Source organism: Mustelus asterias, chromosome 20 (genome assembly GCF_964213995.1).
Source record: "Mustelus asterias chromosome 20, sMusAst1.hap1.1, whole genome shotgun sequence".
In the NCBI taxonomy this organism is placed as follows: domain Eukaryota; kingdom Metazoa; phylum Chordata; class Chondrichthyes; order Carcharhiniformes; family Triakidae; genus Mustelus; species Mustelus asterias.
The window spans coordinates 52,692,875-52,717,494 of record NC_135820.1 but is presented as its reverse complement, the minus strand read 5'-3'; the positions used below and the strand labels follow the sequence as shown (position 1 = coordinate 52,717,494).

The window sequence follows — 24,620 nt, the reverse complement described above, 5'->3', positions numbered from 1 at the left end:
CCACCACCGATTTCAACCTATATGCTTCTATCTCACAAATCTCATAGAGTCATAGAGGTTTACAGCATGGAAACAGGCACGTCGGCCCAACTTGTCCATGCCGCCCTTTTTTTTGAAACCCCTAAGATAATCCCAATTGCCCGCATTTGGTCCATATCCCTCTCTACCAATCGTACCCATGTATTTAGGAACATAGGAATCAGGAGCAGAAGTCGGCAAATTCAGCCCTTCGAGCCTTCTCTGCCATTCAATCAGATCATGGCTGATCTCTCCCTGGTCTCAAATCCACCTCCCCACCTGTTCCCCTTATCCCTTTTTGTTGTATTAGAAATATGTCTATCTCCCTCTCGAAACCATTCAACCATTCAGACTCCACCGGTTTGCAGTTGTGACAAAGGCTATGCACCCAAACCACAAGCTTCCCTTTTCTCTGGATGACCTGCTGTGGATTTCCAACTTTTTCTGATTTTAATTTCCTGTTGGATAACTCTTGCTGAGTTATTGTTGGCTCTCCCCTGCTAGCATTCAAGCCCAGTGTTTATATAAGAAACCCAGATTCTTTAGCCCAGTATCAGACCTTTAGATCCAAGAAAAACTGGAAATATGTGCTGGCTGCCAGAGATACATGAGAACTGTGCTTAACAATACAAATACTGGAAGCTGCCTCACTAACAACAGTGTCCTGAAATCCAAATTGAAAAGCAGCAGCATACAGGGGGCTTGGATTTAAGATTGTGAATGGAAACCATCTTAGGTCTGGGTTGCCATCAGACTCTTAAGCACAATGAGAAACCTAACATGATGAACCTCTGGCATTTTTCACAATGGATTTAAAAGAAACAATAAAAAATGGATCATTGTAAGAATGTGGGATCCCAGTGTTAAACGTAAACACATTCCCAATAATCTTCCATCCAGATTAGTGGACGAAAACTGTGTGGAAGCATTGCCAACAGGTGAACTTCCACAACGGTGGCACAGTGGTTAGCACTGCTGCCTCACAGTGTCAGGGACCCAGGTTCAATTCCGACCTCCGGTAGCTGTCTGTGTGGAGCTAGCACTTTCTCCCTGTGTCTGTGTGGGTTTCCTCCAGGTGCTCTGGTTTCCTCCCACAGTCCAAAGATGTGCAGGTTAGGTTGATTGGCCATGCTAAATTGATCCTAATGTCGGGGGGATTAGCAGGGTAAATGTATGGGTTATAGGGATAGGGCCTGGGTGGGATTGTGGTCGATACAGACGCGATGGCCAAATAACCTCTTTCTGCACGGCAGGAATTCTATCTATATATAAAGTGATTAATGTCAAGGAATCACATGTTACGTTTCAGATGTCTTCCTTTGGCTCTGTTAGTTTATTCAAAACCCAGGAATTGTGAATCTTACTAAAAAATGCCAAAGTGCCAGAGTCATGCTTCTGTCCAGAGAAACAGAATGGTTTTCTCTCCAGATCTTCTGACATTTGTCAAATAAAGTCAGGCAGTGGGCATGTTTCATGCCGTCATGTTGAGGGGCAGGGCCTAAACATACCAGTAACATGTCCATAATGGGCTTGAACCTGAATACTTTGCCGGCGTGGGGCGGCAAAAATCGGAAATGGTAATCTCACCAGCAAGATTCACAATTCCTGGGTTTTGCCGGATCTTGAGCCCCCACCATCATTCCAGTGCAGGCAGAGTGTGGGCTCCAGATTGCCACCAATATGTTTAGTCTGAGAATGATTGACCTTTACTAAAAATCACCATTTAAGCTTACTTGCAATCGCAACGCGTCAAGAAGAAGGCCCACCACAACCTCTTGTTGGGTAACTAGCGATTGACAATACAATATGCCTTTACCAACAATACTCATATCCCAAGAATATTTTTATTCGAAAACAGGACCCGATGAAATCACTTTGTTATCCTTTGTGTGTTATCTATTTTGTATGTGCTGAAAACTTGTACAGGAAGAAATGGCCCACAAAGTATTATGGGATGATTTAGCTGTCGTTAAGATGGGAGTGCTGCAAGGTGCAGCACAAGAAATGCCCAAACCACACAAAGTGTGGATGATTGACAGCTATGCAACCTGATCTGTTTGACATATGAGCAGTAAGAAGTTTAACAACACCAGGTTAAAGTCCAACAGGTTTATTTGGTAGCAAAAGCCACACAAGCTTTCGGAAAGCTTGTGTGGCTTTTGCTACCAAATAAACCTGTTGGACTTTAACCTGGCGTTGTTAAACTTCTTACTGTGTTTACCCCAGTCCAACGCCGGCATCTCCACATCATGACATATGAGCCACAGCTACTCTTCAGATCCAGCTGGAAAGATGACACCGCACACGTGAAGGGGAATCCTAGATTCGCTGTCAAAGCTTTGCAAGACAGAAAGTTTCAAATTGCAAGCAGATCATTCTGCTCCATTTACTTTTTTGTTTATGGTAATTATTAAAATATGCCTACAAATGGCAAATACTGAGCCCTGCTATTTCAGTCTGAATCCTGACAAATGAAACAAATGGCTACAGAAAACTTTTAAATGTAAAGACCTTTTGGAGTGAACTAAGACAGAAAGTTTCCACTCTCAAGGTCTGGCAAATAATTAAATTGAAAGTTCATAGCATTAACTGCTGTTTGGGTTAAAAGAAAAGGGTGCGATTAATATGTAGCGCCTCATCTTTGACCAGTGTGATCTTACTGGCCCGTTCACGCCCTGTTGCCGCTGCAAGCGAGGGCGAAGAATTTGGCACTCCGCTCAAGCTCCGGTCACTGCAGGGGGAACAGAAAATCCCACTGGTGTAAATGGTCGGAAAATCCCCCCAAAAGTTCTGATGCTTCAAAGCTTGGCTCAGAGTTTGTGCTCCTCCTTCTGAGACTGAAAGGTATGGGTTCAAGCCCCACTCCATAATGTAAGCTGCCTGTTCTATCTGTGCTGTTTGAAAGAGCAAACTTTTGGACTCGGCATAACTGAGTGCAAAAGCCACTGTTGTTTGTCCGTAACCCTCTAAGTTATTCGTGCTCAAGAAACTGTCCAACTCCCTTTTAATATTACTTATGGAATCCACTTGCACCAATTTTTCAAAATTCAGAAAGCTATAACTGCAGATCCTAGAATGAGCACAAATCTAACTCTAAGAAATTTTAGATGTGTTATATATTGTGAAGCGAAGCATCTCTGTGTGATTAGTTACACGACGTGCTGTGACATCACCAGGGGCCATTTGCGGGATTGTACCTTTCTTCTATGTTGGACTTCAATCAGGCAACATCTTGTAAATAACTCTGCATTGGTTTGTTTAAGTAACTCACGGTGTGGCATCCCAGAAATCCCTTTTCCCTTGTTGTCAAACTGGTCAGAAACAATTGCACGTACACAGCAAGAAAAAAAAACTGGTGACGAGATTGGTTTTAAGCCGAAATTGACCAGATTCTGAAGCTTTTCTTTTGAACCGCGACTTCAGCACGAAACGGAGCATCGACAGCGGGAAGACAAAAGGAGAAAAATTCAGTGCTTCGACTCTGATACAGGTTAAAAAAAAAACCTCCAGTGTAAGAAAAACTGTGAGCAGCCTTGATAAAGAATAGTTTGCTTACTGTTTAGTGGCAGGGTAGACTTTCGAACCTTGCACATGGGGACTGCAGCAATAGGATCTCGCACTCATTAAAAGAGAGAGAGTCCATGCATTTTAATAAGGGAAACTACTGCTCTAAATATAAAAAAGCCAAACAGGAATTACAAGTAAAGTCTTCTCGTTGAGGAAACAGAAGTGTGATTGCCTACCAAGAATAGATTTGAATTTTTTTTCCAGACTACAAATCCAACTGGTAGCACAGTGGTTAGCACTGCTGTTTCACAGCTCTAGGGACCTGGGTTCGATTCCCGGCTTGGGTCACTGTCTGTGTGGAGTTTGCATATTCTCCTCGTGTCTGCGTGGGTTTCCTCCGGGTGCTCCGGTTTCCTCCCACAGTCCAAAAATGTGTGGGTTAGGTTGATTGGCTATGCTAAAATTGTCCCTTAGTGTCCTGGGATGCGTAGATTAGAGGGATTAGCGGGTGGGATATGGGGGTAGGGCCTGGGTGGGATTGTGGGCTGAATGGAGCCTCAATGGAGCCTCACAGTATGCTCAGCTGGGGCACTCTGCACACGAATGTTGGAGCAGAGAAAATAAATTTAGAAGCCGTGGCAAAAAGGCCACACAATTAAAGTGTGTTGGACACTACAGACTTCTCCAACCCTGAAGATGTGCAAGCATGAAAACATGTCAAGATCTAAAAAAGGAATCTACAAAATATCTGATGATGATGCAAATTTCCCAGATGACACCGGACTAGGAAAGATCCAGGAACTGAATGGAGCCTCAATGAAGACTCGATGGGCCAAATGGCCTCTTTCTGTACTGTATGATTTCTATGATAATTCTATGAAACAAAACCAATAACACAAATTAATAAGGAAGGGAAAAGAAATAAGAGAGGAGGACAAGAGAAAGAAAATACTACAAATTAAGAACCGGTGACCGCAATGGCGGGCAAAGGTGGCATCATAGAGGTATTTGAAGAAAATGTGGAAACACGAACTGTCTATGAAGAGGGATTTCAATGTTGTCTGGCTGCGGAAAAGATACCAGATTAACTTAAAGTAGCCACTTTCCTAAGCATAGTAGGGCATCAAACCTTAATGTTGCTACAGAGCCATGTCCATCCTGAGAAACCTAGTGAAAAAACCTATGAGGAACTGACCAAGATTCTTGAAAGACTCGCCTAAACCACTGATAATTCTGATCTCATCGACGGAGCCAAGAAGAGGGCAAAAATAGATCAAAATCTGTTGCAGCGCTGAGAAGGTTAGCCAAGAACTGTGAGTTTGGCTCGACCCTCGAAGATTGTGAGACAGACTTGTTTGTGGACTTTGAATTGAAGCAATTGAAGGACAATTGCTCACCAAAAGTTTCTTTAACACTAAAACTTGCTGTTGGGACCATGGTGTCCACGGAATTGTCTTCAAAAGAAGCTTCCCAAATTGGAGCTGAAGCCAAAGTACACAAGATGGAGCAGCACGGTGGCACAGTGGTTAGCACTGCTGCCTCACAGCACCAGGGACCCAGGTTCAATTCTGGCCTCGGGTCACTGTCTGTGTGGAGTTTGCACATTCTCCCCGTGTCTGCGTGGGTTTCCTCCGGGTGCTCCGGTTTCCTTCCACAGTCCTGTGTGGGTTAGGTTGATTGGCCAATCTAAATTAACCCTAGTTTCAGGGGGATTAGCAGGGTAAATATGAAGGGTTACGGGAATAGGGCCTGGGTGAGATTGTGGTCGGTGCAGACCCGATGGATCGAATGGCCTCCTTCTGCACTGTAGGATTCTATGATTCTATGAAGATGGGAACAGACAGGAAGAAATCTCTTTAAATGAAAGCATGCCATAGGTATGCTCAACTGGGGCACTCTGCACACGAATGTTGGAGCAGAGAAAATAAATTTAGAAGCCGTGGCAAAAAGGCCACACAATTAAAGTGTGTTGGACACTACAGACTTCTCCAACCCTGAAGATGTGCAAGCATGAAAACATGTCAAGATCTAAAAAAGGAATCTACAAAATATCTGATGATGATGCAAATTTCCCAGATGACACCGGACTAGGAAAGATCCAGGAACTGAAACTGGGTCCTATCAATGAAAGGGGATACTGAAAGGTTCTGGGTTTATCCAAAGTTAAACGCACAAGAAGTGAAGATGGAAGTAGATATGGGAGATATAGGTGCCTACCATTCGGAATAACATCAGCACCTGCAATATTCCAGAAATCAATAGACCAAATCTTAAATAGCCTCAACGGTGTCCTGTGTTATTTGGGTGACATTCTGATCACAAGCAAAACTGAACAAGGCCATTTACTAAACTCAGAGGAAACACTGGAGCATCCAGAGTAGTACAGCCTCCGCGTGAAGAAAGAGAAATGTGAATTTTTCAAATCATCCATCAGTTATCTAAGTCATGTATCTAAGGCAAGGATGGTCTCCACAAAGAACCTAAGAAAATGAAGCAATCCTAGATGTCCACAGAATGTGCCACAGTTGTGATCAATTTCAGGACTAATCAATTATTACAGGAAGTTCATCCCAAACCTCGCAACATTACTAAAGCCACTTGATACTTTATTGTGTGCTACCCAACAATGGAATTGGACAAAAAAGCGTGAAAGTGCATACAGAGGAGTTAAAGATGTGCTCAAGCAATCCGAGGTATTGGTCCACTTCAATCCATAGTTGAAAATTCAACTAGGATATGATACATCGCCCTATGGGTGGGTGCTGTAGTATCTCACATTATGGCAATTGGGGAGGAGTGGACAATAGCGTTCACATCACAAATGTTATCAAATGTGGAACAAAATTATGCACAACTTTGAGAAAGAAATGCTCAGCATAATCTTTGGCATTAAACGATTTCACCAGTACCTGTATGGCACACAATTTACTTTGTTGACCAACCACAGGTCGTTGACAACAATTTTTGTTCCATACCAGGAAATCCCATCATTAGCCACAAGTCATCTACAAAGATGGGCATTGATATTATCAATGCATATTTATGAAATCAAGTATCGGCAATTAGAACAGCATGCCATTGCAGATGTTTTATTGAGTTTGCCACTTCAGGACAAAACTAAATCACAAGATAGCAATATCAACATATTGTATATCTCCCAGCTAGAGAATGTCCCAATAACATTGTCTCAGGTGTATACAAGGAATGACCCAGTAATGGACATGGTTTTCTGAGGGACATCACTGGGCAAAAAAACAAAGAATCCTGAATTCAGATCTTATATAATAAGGAAACTTGAATTAATTGTCCAAAATTGAGTGTTGCTATGGGGGTTAAAGGTGATCATCCCTCCACATTTATGAAGCATGATCAACTGCATGAAGGTTAGCAAGAGGCAGTGAGGATGAAAGAGAATACACAAAGCTATCTTTGGTGGCCGAGACTTGACTCACAAATAGAAAGAAATGTGGAGCAATACCAGTCATGCACTAGAATACAAAAGACTCCATCTCTACAATCACTTCACCCATAGGATTGGCCAAAACAACCTTGGCAGAAGATACATATCAGCTTTTCGGGACCCAATTCTTGTCTTAGTGGATGCGCATTCAAAATGGCCCAAAGTCAGGATGATGAAATCCACCATAACGGTAAGAACCAATGGAGGATTTAGATCAGTTGTTGGCAAGATTTGGACAGCCTGAACAACTAGTCAGTGATAATACCTGGATGTAATTCACATCTAGATGTTTGTGGATTCCTGTAAGAACAATGGTATACAACACATAAGGACCACCCCATATCATCCAGAAGAGTAAACAACCGTCACATATCTTATCGGACCACAACTCATGCCAACACACATAATTTATGGGCAATGATGTTCCTCAGAAGAAAATTGAGAATTCAATCTACTCACACCACCTGACACTACTACAGTAGTAGAGTGACAACAAAAAGCACATGTTACTCGCCATGACCAAACATCGAAACTGAGGAGTTTTAAACAAGGAGAAAGAGTTTTAGTGAGAAATTGCTCGAAAAGTGAGAAGTGGGTACCGGCAACCATTCTAAGAAAAGCCTGATTCATCGTACAGTGCAACTTGATGACAAGAGAATATGGAGGAGACTCATGGATCAAATTCTCACTTCAAAAAGTAAATTGGCAGAGACAGTATCAGAAAAGCTTACGTCAGACACCGAGGTTCTGAAATCCCTGAACCAAGGATTACTACAGAACCAAGTTCAGATTCGACTCCAGTAGAACAACCAAGCTCTCTGGAAGCTGAAAACAAAGCAGGTTCACAAGAGGAAATACCTGATGTTTGTGAGGAACAGGCTATCGAGGATGTCAAAGATTAAATTCCAGAATGTCACCTCCTACCAAAACAAAATTGACGTCCACCAAAAAGACTTTTGTATTAATTATAAACATGTAGTTAATAATACTTGCTAATGTAACTGATGCTCATAGTGGGTAATCATTAATGTTTCAAGTAATGTTTCAAGTAATGTTTCAATGTTTCCGTGTGATTAATTACATAACGTGCAGTGATGTCACTGGAGTGTATCTATGGGTTTTTATCTTTCTTCCATGTTGGGCTTTAATCTTCTTCCCTGCTTCTTCCCTGCTGCCATCAGACTTTTGAATGGACCTACCTCGCATTAAGTTGATCTTTCTCTGCATCCTAGCTATGACTATAACACTACATTCTGCACTCCTTTCCTTCTCTATGCACGGTATGCTTTGTATAGCACGCAAGAAACAATACTTTTCATTGTATACTAATACATGTGACAATAATAAATCAAATCAAATCTGTCACCTGTCACCCACGGTGTAGTACCTCAGAACTCTTTTTTCCTTGTTGTCAAATTGGTCAGAAAGAATTACTCATACTCAACACAATGTAGACCAGCAAACTGCTTTCAATCCTCACACAAGTTTGGCAAACTTTCCATCATTAATCATTTTAAAATTGGTCAGTGTGATCAAGGAAAATCATAGCCGGAACTTTCAGCTCCCATTTCTGTCAGGCGGGTTCAACGACGGGAGTGGAAAATCTCAAGGGATGTCCACAACAGGTTTCACACCTACGTAATCACATGATGTTATTGTCTCTCCTCTTCCCCCACCAGTAACATTGCACATTTCCCAATGTTGAACGTTCGGGATATCAATTCCATACATTTGAATATAATTATCAGACCATTGCTCGGGAAGGAGATGGTAATGCCAGGGGCACTGTCCATGTCACTGTCCCTTGGCAGTGCCCAAAACACTGCTCTGATGGACTATCTAGGCACGGGCATTGCATGGGGGCAGTGCCGGGGCAGGGGGAGGAGTATGTGGGAATGACATGCTTGGATAGGGTTTCCTGGCAAGCTGGTGTACACTGAGCCTTTAAAAACGGCGCCCTGATCTTCAAAAAACGAAGTGGATGGTTGGGTTGGGGGCGGGGGGGGGGGGGGGGGGCAGTTTTCCCCGCTGTTACACCCACTGCAAATTCCCCTCTGTCGGGAAAATTTGGCAAGAGGCTGAAGTGGAATGTGCACTGGGTGCAAAACAGTTTGCCATTTCCCAGGCCCTCCCAGCAGATGTAGGCAGGTTCAGGCCCAGCGAGCTTGTGAACCTGATTACCATGGATTTATATACGCAAAACTGGCCTAACGCTGAACCTCCCTGGAATGTCATACGTTCCCACCCGCTGGCATGATGTAAAACAGGCAGGAATCACTATTGTTCTCCACAAATGGAGAGCAGACATGATGACCATGCCTGGGGGTGGGGGGTGGGGGGGCTGGGCTCAGAGGTGACTGTAGCCCTGGGTGGTCAAGAACATGGCAGGGCAGTGCTGCCAAGTTGGCGCTGCCAAAATGCAGGGCCTGAAGGAGGAGGTGCATATAGGGTAACCCATTGGGAGGGCCCCAATACCGGTGAGCTATTTTCAGGGAGGAAGGAGGGGTTCATGCCAATAAACTATGTTCGGGGTAGGTGGAGGGGTGTTTCATGTTGGCAATCTATGTGTGGGGGAAGGGGGGTTCATCCCAGTGATTAATGTCTGTGGGAAGATGGTGGTTGGGGGGGGGGGGGGACAGGGAACATGCCATCAATAATGGGGGGGTCCTGATGTCCAGGGTGCAATCGGTCTTTAAATTCAATTTGAGTTGGGATCACTGTGAAGCCAGGCTTACACGGGTCTTCAGGGCCCGCCCCTCACAATGATGGTGCAAAACAAGCTCCCCTTTCAAACAAATGGCAAAGTGTGGGAAGATCTCTTCAGAACACTTGCCTGTTTCCCCCTGGGGAGAAACATGTTGGTCTTCTGACCAAACTTGACGTCTTTCGGAAAAACTCCCTCCTGAATTGTTGATGTCGAGGGGGCGGGAGGGGCTCAGTCTGGCCTGATGTTGTGTGACCCACCCCTTGCTGTCTTTTGTTCCCACATCCCAAATGATACGACGGAGAAAGGCCCACTGTTGGTGCCAGATGTTGCAATGCCGGTTTTCCTGCCCACAATGGCCTTTGGGAGATCTAGAGAAAATTCCTCCCACGCACAATGAACCAATAATTCTCTAATGACTACTCCTTGATTGTGAGACTGAGCGTGGAAAGAAAGGAACTGAGAATATGGGCTTTTAATCACATCATTGAACCATGATAAAAATAGCCTCCCTTCAGCTTGAAGTAATGAATGAGGTAAATGTAATAGACCTTTCAGAAAAGCAAATAATACAGTCATCCAGTGTTATAAATCTCATTACTCTGTGTCACTATCCTTTAGATTCTTGAATGTGTTATTTTTCTTTGATGAGATTATGAACTTGAACTATTTACCCTTAGTTTCAGTGCAGCCTCCCAACTTTGTGCTGTAGCTTTGGTGGAATATTGGTGGAATTCCTGAAGAAATAGAGGAAATGGTTGATTATTAGTCATTTTTGCTGGCTGTCTCTAACATCCACCAATTCCTTGCCAGAAAACCCCTATGGGAATTCTAAGCAATTATTTTCTCCACAATGTCCTGTTAAGGGGAAATTGTCACTAGAGATTCTATTCTAGAAGCCAGAACTTATGGCAACAGTACTAGGCTATTAACAATGCTTCTACTCTACTTAGGGGGTTGGTTTAGCTCTGTTGATTGGATGGTTGATTTGTGATGTGGAGTGATGCCAACAGCATGGGTTCACTTCCTGTACTGGTTGAGGTTATTCGTGAAGGCCGCTCCTTCTCAGCCTTGCCCCTTGCCTGAGATGTGGTGATCCTCAGATTAAATCACCACAAGCCAGCTCTCCCCCTCAAAGGTGAGAGCAGCCTCTGGTCATCTGGGACTATGGCGACTTTACCTTTTAATATCCTATCAACATGTTTATTGTAACGTGGCTGATAGCTGAAGGGTTTGCTCGCCGGTAAGCCATGCACTAATTTGAATCTTTTCATTGCCTGATTTTTAAAGCAAATATATTTCAACAGACTGGGCTATCTGCTCAAAATCATATTTATCTCAGAAAAGGAGTTTATAATAATTTTCAAAACAAATTTTAGCCCAAGCAAGGACTGTATTAAAAGGCACATTGAGTTGGACTTTGATAATGAAAAGTCCAGCAGCTAGAACATAGAACAGTACAGCACAGAACAGGCCCTTCGGCCCACGATGTTGTGCCGAGCTTTATCTGAAACCAAGATCAAGCTATCCCACTCCCTATCATCCTGGTGTGCTCCATGTGCCTATCCAATAACTGCTTAAATGTTCCTAAAGTGTCTGACTCCACTATCACTGCAGGCAGTCCATTCCACACCCCAACCACTCTCTGCGTAAAGAACCTACCTCTGATATCCTTCCTATATCTCCCACCACGAACCCTATAGTTATGCCCCCTTGTAATAGCTCCATCCACCCGAGGAAATAGTCTTTGAACGTTCACTCTATCTATCCCCTTCATCATTTTATAAACCTCTATTAAGTCTCCCCTCAGCCTCCTCCGCTCCAGAGAGAACAGCCCTAGCTCCCTCAACCTTTCCTCATAAGACCTACCCTCCAAACCAGGCAGCATCCTGGTAAATCTCCTCTGCACTCTTTCCAGCGCTTCCACATCCTTCTTATAGTGAGGTGACCAGAACTGCACACAATATTCCAAATGTGGTCTCACCAAGGTCCTGTGCAGGATTGCTGTTGCATCCCCAACAGCACTAGCAAACACTTCCCTTAGGACATTGGTTCCAGTCCTGCCCAGGTGCAGACCATCTGTTTTGTGCTGGTCCCACCTCCCCCATAACCGGTTCCAATGTCCCAGGAATTTGAATCCCTCCATCTTGCACCATCACCATCCACCAAGTGCGGGCTGGATGCCCATTTTACAGTTTGCTTGTTTTTGCCCTCCACTGATCAGTTGGGCAGCTTTGGTTAAAATTGGAGCTCTAATTATCTCAAGTGTTATAATTTAGTTCAGAAACTCCAAAGAAAAAGATACAAAAGTCTGAGGTCACGTACCAACCGACTCAAGAACAGTTTCTTCTCTGCTGCCATCAGACTATTGAATGGACCTACCTCGTTTTAAGTTGATCTTTCTCTACACCCTAGCTATGACTGTAACACTACATTCTGCACTCTCTTGTTTCCTTCTCTATGAACAGTATGCTTTTTCTGTATAGCACACAAGAAACAATGCTTTTCACTGTATATAATACATGTATAATAAATAACAACAATAATAATAAACAATAATAAATCAAATCAAATCAAATCAAACCAAAGTGTTTTATGAAGTCTGCCTGGATCATAAGTTTTGCACTTTGAGTTTGGCTAGGATGAGCAAGAGCTATTTCACTTCAGGTATGATTCAAATGACCCACTAGGAGCTTTTATCAAACAAAATTTATTTAAGAATAAAGTTAACATGTGAGGAAAGCAAATCAGCAATGGCTTTTACCAATTACAAGCAAGAGAAAAGCAATCATGATATAGTATCAACCTTAACAGCTAAACACCGTTCCAATGAAACAAACCCCATAAACAAAGCCTTTGGCACAGGTTTAACACAGAAAAGACTAATGCTCACGTGATACTGGAATTTAGCCCTTTGGTTGAATGCTGCACCTCTCTTGAGGCACACACGGAGTAAGAACAGTTTCCCAGAACACCAGGGAGAGAGAGACCGTAGGCAAGCCAACCATCGACAGCAGATTTTCCACTCCAGGAAAGCAAGAAACCTTGCTCTCAGCTTACTAGCAGAATTTCTAATACCAGGGAGTGCGAAAGAGAGAGAAACAATGCTTTCGGTCTGATGTCCACTCCCTTCCAAATTAAAAACTGAAAACGAATCCTTAGATTTTTTTCCTGGGGAGGAACCATCTGATTGACTTGTCAATCAATCTTCCCCCGCACAATGCAAGGTCATAAAAGATCCCAGAGAAAAAATAAACAAGATCACATTTATGCCATTGACTTCTAGCAGAGAGCTAGTGCCATAATGGAAAAAAAAACTGAAGCTATGAGAGCTGCAGAGAACATGATTTTAAAAAAACATTTCTTAAAGGTACACTAATATCACACAATTGAACTTTTTTTTATGTCAGCCAGAATCCTAGGATAACCTAGCTGCAATGGAGCTGTAACTATTGCCAAAGCAGCAAATGGACAAAAAAAATCAATAAATTATATAACTAGCATAAGATTTAAATTATTACAGGTTTCAGGGCAAAGTGATACTGATTACCTGCCACTTTGTATAACTTTTTCATGAAAAAGGGTATTAATATGTTCATAAAAATAAATTTTAAAAGAGCTGCAAATGGTGAAAACTGAAATAAAAACAGAAAATTATGGAAAATTCATTAGATTTAAGAGCATCTGTCAACAGAAAAGTTAATTAGCATTTGAGCATGGATCATTCATTAGAATTGGAAACTGGAAGAAAAGCATGCTCAAATTTGGGTTGAAGAAACAGAGGAGAAAGAGAGAAGAACAAAAGATGCCCCTATTACTTTGGAAGCCTGGCTCACGAAGCCAATCATGCATCATGGTCCACATAGCATTGGAGTGCTAATGCAATAAGGCATATGGGAATCATCGTGGAGCATAGCACAGGCATACTGAAGCAATGTTTGAATTTGTTTGCTTCAGAAGGGTGCTTCTATCCTATCCAGTCAACGGGAGTAAGATCATAATTCTTCACAATTTTGCAACCGGAATAAACTTGTGCATCCTGCCAAGAGATTTACAACCCTCTCAGAAGATTAGGAGGAAGGGGAGGCATCTTACTTAAATGCACTTGAAGTGTAGGCAGGCAGAGTAAAGCAGAACTCCCTGATTGTCAGCTATGTTATGTTAAGGGCAGTTTTTGTCATAATGCAGCTGGAGTTTGTCAATGAGAGCATAAATGTTTGAACCGAGAAAGATAATTGAACCAAATTGCCTGCCTTTGCCATATACTGACATTAAGATCAACCTCCCCCATTCCTCATTCTGTCAGAAATATTTGATAAAGTGTGGCGTAAATCCAACAGGTGCACAGTTAAATTCCCTCAAGTGAAAAGAGGAAACAGTAATGTGTCCCTGCCAGACCAATAAATACCCAAGTGGATTAGGGGGAAAATGTATGAGAAGGTACGTTTATTATTTTTAAAAATTTCTGCAAGGGAACAAAGAAAGCAGAAGTGCTCCTCAAGATCCCTCAAGAAAATCTTAGGCGTCTCCAACACACACCTGCTGATCCCTACCAAAATCTCAGGTAAAATCATAGAATTATTACAGTGCAGTAGTAGGCCATTTGGTCCATCGAGTCTGCACTGACTCTTTCTGATGCTTACCCAGGCCCTGTCCCCCACCCTATCCCTGTAAGTCCATGCATTTACCACAACTAATCCACATAACCAACACATTTTTGGACACTAAGGGGCAATTTAGCATAGCCAATCAACCTAACCCGCACATCTTTGGACTGTGGGAGGAACCCAGAACACCCAGGGGAAACCCACGCAGACACGGGAAGAATGTGCAAACTCCACACAGATAGTCACCCGAGGCCAGAATTGGACCCAGGTCCCTGGTGCTCTGAGGCAACAGTGCTAACTATTGTGCCACCATGTCCACCCATGCATGGGAGGTGGGCTGCTCAGTCCTCCCACAATAGGTCTCCTAAGCAACTCGACTTACCTGTGATGTTTTAAAAGAATATATGTTTGGGGATCCAGGCTGATTGCTTGGACTGCACCCCGTATAACATATGGATTTGTGGAGGCTTTTTATGGAAATTCTGGCTCAGGGATTCTCTGACCTTCCTTCCGCCCTTGTCCATCAAAGGGCAGAAGGACCTTCCAACTTGCCTGAGCTCTCTAAAATGGCAATGACACAGCATAATTGGGTTTTACTTATTTTCCTGGGTTGGTCTTACCAAAGTTAGGGCTAGAAACAGGGTGAATTGCCAAGGAGTTTCAGGGCCATTCTTTACAATTGTCTACTGTTATGGACATGAGGGGGATTAATCTAAACAGCACTAATTTCTCCTCTCACCATCCGTCCGTGAACAGAAAGGTCTTTTAAATTTAATTCCCCCTTTATAAGCAGTGCAATATTTTCCAGCCCTTAATTTTGGGTGTGATCCAATTTCTCAAACTCAAAATAGGGCGAACTCAAAGGTTTATTTGCACTCACCTAAGCATGGGTGGAGAGTGGCAACTTTGCCTCATTTGAATTCAAACAATAAAACAGTGATAGAGAAAAAAAATGCAGTGCAAAGACGAGACATGGGTTCCAGAGTCCAGAATCAAAGCCCAATGAGGTATTCCATGGAGGTCAGCAGGCTGAAATGGATGCTGTATAATTTATTTTTCTGTTGGTGTTGACTTCGCATGGTGAGATGGGCATGCAGAGATGAATCAGTTTTGTAGACAATTGTCCAGAAGTTCCAGCAGAAGCAATATAGATGGGGCCTGGTATTCCCCATGGCAGTTCTTTTCCTGTGAGGCTACTTGTTGAATGATGAACAACAGACTGTGATTTGCAGTTCCACAAGGCAATATTACTGGTTACACAAACGAGTGGTCCACGTCACATGACTTCTATCTCTCCTCGCTACCTTTGACAAACAATGTGTATCCTTGATCTGGGTGCCCAATATTGTTAAATATCTCAACCATAAAGAATTAAAAGGGAGGTTGTGGGGCCCTCTGTCCCAGCAGCTGACTAGAGTCTTCTTGGCCAGCCTGGGTTGTGAAATACAGATAACCTTTGTATATTTTTCTTTGAGGTTGGTCTGGGCAGCCCATAGGGGGATCATTAGTGGCTTTTCAGAGATAACGAAGCGTATGTTGCCCTGATGTTGCCAAGTAGCTTCTTTTGTTCGAGGGTCACAACCACACATGGCTTCAGCCATTTCAAGAGGTATTTGTCCAGTTTTTAAAATTTTAGAAGTAGCCATGGGGATAACTATACTTACTTACAAAAGTATATGGTGTGAGGTCTTAGTCCCTTCACAACACCTTTTTTCCAGTCTTAGTGAATTACATTTTTGAGTGAATGTTACAGTACAAACATTAATAATCATAATATTTTTATTAGTGGAAACTTTTCCTTATTAATGCATTTCTAATACTGACTCAGAGATTGCAAAATCATAAGTGGGACTGCTCACAGACAAGCCCAGTACATTTTCTGTTTGAGAATTTATGTTCATGCGCAAGCTTGTATGAGAGTTGTATTTATACACACTGGCAAGGTAAACATCTTACACAAAATAATGACAGCATGAGGAAAATAGTTCACTCTGAGATTGAATCAACATGAGCAAAGTTGTTTTTGACCTTTTGGCTTTGTTTCAGCATTTTACAGAAGTCAATTATATTGTGTTTAAATATTTGAATTTGACTGACCGAGAGTTTACTTTGTATGTGTGTTAGTCTGTTCCGATGAGTTGTATATCAACACAATCAGCTTCACTGACCAAAGTTGTAAGGAATTGTTAGGCCAGTTTTGAGCTAATTCACCTAATTTTCAGTGAATTACGACAACTCAGCTAGAAACAATCAATGTGACCTCAGGGACATTGTAACATGGATATTTTTTGCATTTCTGTGCGTTAGCAAAACAATATGTACTCTCAGTATTTAATGTATTTAGTTGTGGAAATAATGTAGATATTGTGGAAGAGTATCTGGCACATGAGGCTGAGTAGAGTACCGCCCACATGGCGATGTAAGAAGACACATGACATTGAACTGGGGCCAGTCTAGAGATGAGTAGCAATGTGTAAGGACCTAATATGGAGTCCTCCTCAAACCTACTGTAAATATGTACTTGGTTCAGTATTGGTAATAAAAATTTCCTTTTAACTTACTCCAGGCTACTCCATGGTGCCCAAGCAGTATTGTTCAAGCGACAACAGAATATATCATGGTAACAGTGGTAGAATCCATCAGATATATCATAGAATAGAATAGAATCATAGCATACCAACAGTGCAGAAGGAGGCCATTTGGTCCATCGAACCTACACTGACAACAATCCCATTCTATCTCTGTAACCCCACAAATTTACCCTGCTCGTCCCCCTGACACTAAGGGGCAATATTTGGAGTATGGGAGGGAACTGCAGCATCCAGAGGAAACCCATGCAGGCACGGGGAGAACATGCAAACTCCACACAGACAGTGACCTGAGGCCAGAATTGAACCTGGGTCCCTGGCGCTGTAAGGCAGCAGTGCTAACAACTGTGCCACCGTGCTGCCCCGAAACGTATGTACCCCATATATGTTTGCCCTTAATTGTGATAACATACTGAAACATGTGGCACTTGAAACAGTAATTGAAAGCAATGTACTTTGTCAGCAAGTCGAAGAATTAACCAAATCAGCAGAGCTGACACTGAACATTCACACTTTTACGTTTATAAGTATTACTGCACCTTTAAGTTCTACACTCAAGATAGAACAGTTCCTTTAAAATCTATATACACTTTATAGATTAACTTTATGTCATGTTCATTGTAAAAAGCTAACAATCTCAAAATATCATTGGGGGTGGCACGGTGGCACAGTGGTTAGCACTCCTGCCTCAAAGCGCTAAGGACCCGGGTTCAATTCTGGCCTTAGGTCACTGTCCGTGTGGAGTTTGCACATTCTCCCCGTGTCTGCGGGGGTTTCCCCCGGATGCTCCAGTTTCCTCCCGCAGTCCAAAGATGTGCGGGGTAGGTTGATTGACCATGATAAATTGACTCTAGTGACAGGGATATTAGCATGGTAAACATGTGGGGTTACGGGAATAGGGCCTGGGTGGGATTGTGGTCGGTGCAGACTCGAAGGGCCAAATGGCCTCCTTCCGCACTGTAGGGATTCTATGATCATTTTGCGCTAATACTGAGATAAGAAGTCATTGTGTGTTCTGTACTTTATAATTGCTCACATATATTAATTAAGAGTTATTACATAAATAGGAACCAGCCAAAAACAGATAATGACCAAATTAAGTTGTGAGTGAAGAAATAGTAATTAATCAAGTAGTTATGTTAAGACTAGATTTAAAAGCTTACAAGCTTACGATTTCTGTTTTGGATGAGTATCAAATCAGATATTTTGGATTAAGCTCAGAAAAAGCCATGACCAAATGGACAATAAACAATTATGCAAAGTCAGAGAACAAAAGATATTGCAAAAGAAACATTGTCCTTTCAAGAGATGATGTGTGTTGGTAGTCAAATTCCAATTAAAACAAAACAATAATTAAATTAACCAATTATGAAATTACACAGAAATGGGCCTAGTTTTTAGTCCCCAAGTCAGGAGCACAGAGTTGGGTAGTTTCCCGATTCGGTGAACCCAACCTTTAAAATTGGACCCCCGCAGATGGGAACTTTGATTGGGTGAGGTGGGCTGAAACAGGATTCAGGGTGGGTGATCTCAGAACAAATCCATAGACTGTCAGGCATGGAGGCGGGTTGGGCACATGGCCTACCTCTCTGACCCGGCACTGTATTAAAATAAATAAAAATAATAAAACAAAAAACATCCCCTCAGACCGTATCCCTCACTCTCTGATACACTCCATATTTCCAATCCATGCCAACCCATGCCTCCCACACACCATCCATGGCACCTATGTAAATTTAGTTACCCTCTACTCATCCCCCTGAGGCCCCTCACAAACCTTTACCAACTTAATGCCCCTCCCCATGCATCCAATGCCAACTTGATGCCAATCCATGCACCACCATCCTTTGCACTTAGCTCCTCCATGCCAACTCACTTAGTACTCTTCAACAGTTCCTCGACAGCTTTGACACTTTCTGGATAGTTCTGAGAAATTTGGCAGGTTTGACACTTCCTGGATAGCTTTGACACATTTGACAGCTGGACAGATCCTGGACAGCTGGACCTTTCCAAGACATCTCTTGGCAGCTGGACAGTTCTTAGACAGATGAATAGTTCTTGGACAGCTGGGCATCTCCTGGACAGCTGGACACTTCTTTCACAGCTTGATAGTTCAAAAGTGTTTGTGTATAAAAGGTGTCTATTCATGTTTACTTTTAACAATCCCAAAGGGTGCCTTACCCCTCCCAAAGGTGTCCCAGAGATACCTCTTCAAAGGAGTACCCTGGTTATCCAAACAAATCCACCAAGTTCAGACTTCCCTTTTACCTGTTCTGATCTGCACACTTCAGATTCCACACTCCTGTTATTCCAAAATCCACTTCATTGGAGTTGGTTGATGATTTAAATGGCTAGCTGCCTCTGCAAACTGGGCATGCGTGAACCCTGGCCTGATTTCTGATTTGGGGGTGGGACTTAGACATTTTGACCATTGCCAGGATGGAGAGGCTCTGTGTTATGGTAAAAATCTGGGCTCTATTTTGAGTTGAGGTATTCATAATTATGGGGATTAAAGTAGAGGCTTTGAACATCAACTTTGCTACCTCGTTACATACTTAATACTCCTGAGGCAGAATTTGAAAGAATTGCTGTTAACGAAGGAACTAAAGAAAGGTTTTATCCTCAGTGACCTGGTCACTCATTCGAAGCTGTAAAGTCTATTTTGTTTTTAAAAATAAACTTTCTCATTTAACTTACCACTCAACTACACCTTGCCTCATAGTTATGTCTTGTTTGAACCTCAAGCTTCATTAGATTTTGTTGGGTAAATCTGAAGTCAGATGATTAAGAATTAAGATAACGTAAAATACTTAAAATTAAAAAAACCTAAGTGGTGAGATTCTCTGGTCTCATCTGTGGTGGGATCTTTTGGGCGCAAAAATGGAAAATTTGGTGTTCCACGCACTGCCAGTGGCAACGGAAAATCCCAGCTGTAAAAGAGGACAGAGGATTTTAGCCATAGTGTGTAACCTTTTTACAGGTTATCTATTGGAAATGCAGCTTGTGGGCATAAGCTTCATTTAATGTGTGTATGGGAACAGATTTTGTCTAAGTCCCCGTTCAGATGAAAATCAAGTGGAGGAGGTAGGCAGACAAAAAGTTTAATTAAATATCCTACCTCTTGGCCACCTGAGGTCCAATTGTATGCTTCAAGCAGGTCTCGAAATGGATAACCAGTTCTCTCACCTGAAACAGATGAGAACCTGTTTTCAAGATTCAAATGGTGATCGTACATTGGTTGCCAGATCTCAATGTCATTCGTGTATACCAAGTAGTCAGAATAATGCTCCATCCATTGATTCTTGAGCAACCGAACAAGCATTCGGAAAGAACATGTTCCTCCTGTTCCCACAAAAGATATTGCAGCTCACATGCTACCAATCTGCCACATCCTTAACTTGCACCCTATTCTGAGGAGGAGTCGCTAGATATCTCACTCTGACTGCATGGCAAGTTGCCAGTGCTGCCGAACTCACCAGAATTATGGGTATGGAGTGCGGCACGGTGGCACAGTGGTTAGCACTGCTGTCTCACAGCTCCAGGGACCCGGGTTAGATTCCTGGTTTGGGTCACTGTCCGTGTGGAGTCTGCAAGTTCTCCCCGTGTCTGCGTGAGTTTCCTCCGGATTCTCTGGGTTCCCCCTGCAGTCCGAAAGATGTGCTGGTTAGGTGCACTGGCCATGCTAAATTCTCCCTCAGTATACCCTGAACAGGCGCCAGAATGTAGCGACTAGGGGAGTTTCACAGTAACTTCATTTTGGTTTTGATGTAAGCCTCCTTGCGGCACTAATAAATAAATTTAAACTTCTGGGAAAATTGATCGGGCCTTTCTAATTCCATTGTGTGGGTAACAGGCTTCCCCTGCCTGTCTCCTACCTGATGGAACCAAGTATGCAAAAATCACTCCTGTCTGTGCACAGAACAACCTCACATGCTGAAAATGTAAGCAGTACTCTGTGTAATTCCTGTCCAAATTTAACAGACCTTATTTGCTGGTCTGTCCACGACAATTCCCACATCAGGCGCAACCAGAATCTAGGCCTTGTTCACGGTTGTTAACAGGTGTAATAACAGTTATTTGTGTTTAGTTCGTATTAAATAAATATTACTGAGCAAATATAACTTCCTGCAAATGAAGAAATAAAGTTGGCGTAATCTAATTTTCTCTAATTACCTTTGAATATTAAAGACTGATTGATATAATCAGCTAAAGAGAACTACTTACCTACGTTTTATAGTTTTCTCAGCTTTTCTCAGCTAAGGTAAATAATAATATTTTAGAATGATGTGATCCTGAGGCATTTACCAACCGTATCATAGGTAATACGAACAGATTATGGTGGCATGGTGGCTCAGTGATTAGCACTGCTGCCTCACAGAGCCAGGGATCCGGGTTCGACTCCGGCCTCAGGTCACTGTCTGTGTGGAGTTTGCACGTTCTCCTCATGTCTGCGTGGGTTTCCTCCGGATGCTCTGGTTTCCACCCACAGTCCAAAGATTTGCAGGCTAGGTTGATTAACCATGCTAAATTGACCCTCGTGTCAGGGGGATTAGCAGGGTAAATATGTGGGGTTATGGGGTTAGGGCCACGGTGGGATTTTGGACTCGATGGGCCAAACGGCCTCCTTCTGCACTGCAGGGATTCTGTGGATTCTATAGATTCTGAAAGGTCAGGAGCTGCAAAATATGTAACTAATGTATCTAGGTTTATCTCTGAGCTGCCTCTTCAAGAAAAGATCCAAAGTAGCAAATTAAGTTCTGGTTTGTGTCTCATGTGACAAGATTTTTGGTATTTAAAAAAAAAACTTGAATCTTACAGCATTGAAGGGGAGGGCCCCAAGAAATGGAAAGGTGCCATATTCTGAAGCTAGGAATCTCAGTTATAAAGGCAGTGGTGTTCTGCACTGTGCCACTTTGTCTGACAGAAAGTCACAAGGCAAGTCAAACCTGTTGCTGTTTGGATTATCAGCCTTTCGACTTAGACGCCTTCCTACAATTGACATTCAAAAGATCCCACTCGAAGCTCTTTAAGCATCACCATAGAAGAAGTGAAGAAGGCATTTTTGTGAAACAAGAATGCATTGGTACACTTTGTTGTTTGCAATTATGCTATTCGTTATACTCTACCTTAAACGACGGAGAGTCAGGTAAGACAAATAACAATAAATAAATGTTTTCTTTTGTAGGAAAAGCACAGAAGCAGGTCAAATGCTTGAATTATAACTTAAACTCCAGGGCACATATCTGTCCTCATGTAATTTAGTCTGTTGGCTGATATTTTTGTGTTTGATTATCCAGTTTTTAAAAAATTAAACAGTGACAAGTACTGTAACGTAATGCAGAGCTCTAAAATTTAACAAAAGCTTTTTAGCACACAGTTCCAAGTTTTGATGATAGTCAAGTATGTAAATATGTGTTTGGTGTGGATTTATTGCATGCTAGTAGGCTTAATGTGGTTAAAGGGGCAGCAAGTACAGTGAGGAGAGGCATCTCTGATGTATGTTGTAGTCACCTACTTGAAATAAACATGATCTGACAACTTGAAATGAGAAATATTAAAGTTATCTGTGTCTGAATTCTTCATAAAGTAAAACAAATCCTCAAGTGATACATTTCATTTTTTGATTTCTGAATGATTCCGTGTTTTTAGTTTCTATAGTTTCTACTACTCTCTGAATCGTGCTTTTTTTTAGTTTTTCCTTCATTGATTTTCATCTTGAAGCTGAACTAATTCCCCAACTAATAAAAGCAAATTACTGCAGATGCAAATTACCCCGCACCAATCACACGCAGAGTGGCAGCAGACCCCGCCTGCCTCCCTCATGCCCCCGCAACTACCCCACCTGAGAGCCATCTGACCAGCCTCCCCCCCCGCCCACCAGAGAACCACCTGACCCACCTCCCTTCCCATCCCCACCAGAGAACCACCTGACCCACCTCCCTTCCCATCCCCACCAGAGAACCATTTGACGTGCCTCCCTCCCCCTCACCGATCTGAGTCAGAGCCGCCGGAAGCTCTGAACTTACCTCTTCAGAAGCTGGAGCGCCCGAATCGGACCTTTGTGGACCATGTCTGTTTCACGCTGAATCTGGATGGGCGAACGACGTGGTAAAGGGGGAAGTGCAGCCCATTAAGTCAATTTAAATACAAGCAAATGCATTTCAATTGACGTTGCGGCTGTTTCGGTCACAGCCCCAACAGCGGTCATTTTTGGCCATTGGTAAAGGGGGAACGGGCACGGAAGCGGAAGTGCGATTGTGTTACTCGCCTCACGCACGACTTTACCAAGTTTTTGTGCCCCAAAACGGATGCAACTTGATGGTAAAGTCGGGCCTCGTGAAAATGAGCTTGAAATCCTAATCATGCCCTTGAAATCGGGGTGGAGCAGGATTTCCATGAAGTGCAAGTTAGGTAATTTTATAGGTCAAGTTGTGCAAGTACATCCCGCTGTGCCTCCTATATGATGCTGTGAGGGACATTGAGGAGATTAGAGTTAGACTCCAAATGGTTATGAATAGATATTAGAGTGATCAGGCAGGGCGGAAGGGAACGATAGAGTTGGATGGTTGTGGGGGAGAGATGAGGAGGAAAGAATTAGGGAATGGAGAGGCGGGGAACTTGCAGGAATAGTGGGAGCTAAAAAAACTACTTGGAGAATTGGCCGGTACTTAGTGTAGCAGTAGGATATAAAACCTCCCATTGCTTAATGGGACATTAATAAAGTTGTCATCCAGTGCTACTAAAGAAACACGTGGTACAATTCAGACATAAAATGGTGGATTTCTGGAACCGCTCTGGGGCCTCATTGCTCGGAAATTTTTATACTTACATTACTTTATGGCCTGCTGCCCATGCCCTTGTTTCACCATATTAATTGGCGGCACGGTGGCACAGTGGTTAGCATTGCTGCCTCACAGCGCCAGGGACCCGGGTTTGCTTCCCGGCTTGAGTCACTGTCTGTGTGGAGTCTGCATGTTCTCCCCGTGTCTGCGTGGGTTTCCTCTGGGTGCTCCAGTTTCCTCTCACAGTCTGAAAGAGGTGCCGGTTAGGTGCACTGGCCATGCTAAATTCTCCCTCAGTGTACGCAAACAGGCGCCGGAGTGTGACGATTAGGGGATTTTCACAGAAACTTCATTGCAGTGTTAATGTAAGCCGACTTGTGACACTAATAAATTTTAAAAAATAATTTCGAGATATCTGATTTACATCGAAATCCTGATCCTTTTTACCAGAACAATCTGATGTTTGCATGAAATTAAGTAACCACAGAATTTTGCACTAATAGCTGTAAAGGTGAAAACAACTTTACTGAGCCTTTTCATGACAGTAAAAGCGCTTTCAAGATGAATTCTAAAGGTTAGAAGCAACAGTGGGAGATCATAGAATCCTACAGTGCAGAAAGAGGCCATTCGGCCCATCGAGTCTGCACCAACCACAATCCCACCCAGGCCCTATCCCCACATATTTACCCACGAATCCCTCTAACCTATGCATCCTGGAACACTAAGGGGCAATTTAGAATGGCCAATCAACCGAGCCCGCACATTTTTGGACTGTGGGAGGAAACCGGAGCACCCGGAGGAAACCCACGCAGACACAGGGAGAATGTGCAAACTCCACACAGACAGACAGTGACCCGAGCCGGGATTCGAACCCAGGTCCCTGGAGCTGTGAAGCAGCAGTGCTAACCACTGTGCCACCGTGCTGTTATCACATAAATCCTTAATGATCCCATA

The 24,620-nt window shown here is 42.9% G+C and overlaps 1 protein-coding gene across 1 annotated transcript in view; it reads left to right on the top strand.

The window, feature by feature from the left end:
• Positions 1 to 21,811: 21,811 nt before the first annotated feature.
• ptgis (prostaglandin I2 (prostacyclin) synthase) overlaps positions 21,812 to 24,620 on the top strand; it is a 92,184-nt gene continuing 89,375 nt past the window's right edge. Inside the window, exon 1 of the mRNA XM_078236124.1 lies at positions 21,812 to 22,030. Within this exon, the coding sequence (XP_078092250.1) occupies positions 21,960 to 22,030 (71 nt within the window). The 5' untranslated portion in view covers positions 21,812 to 21,959. The remainder of the gene's footprint in view (positions 22,031 to 24,620) is intronic.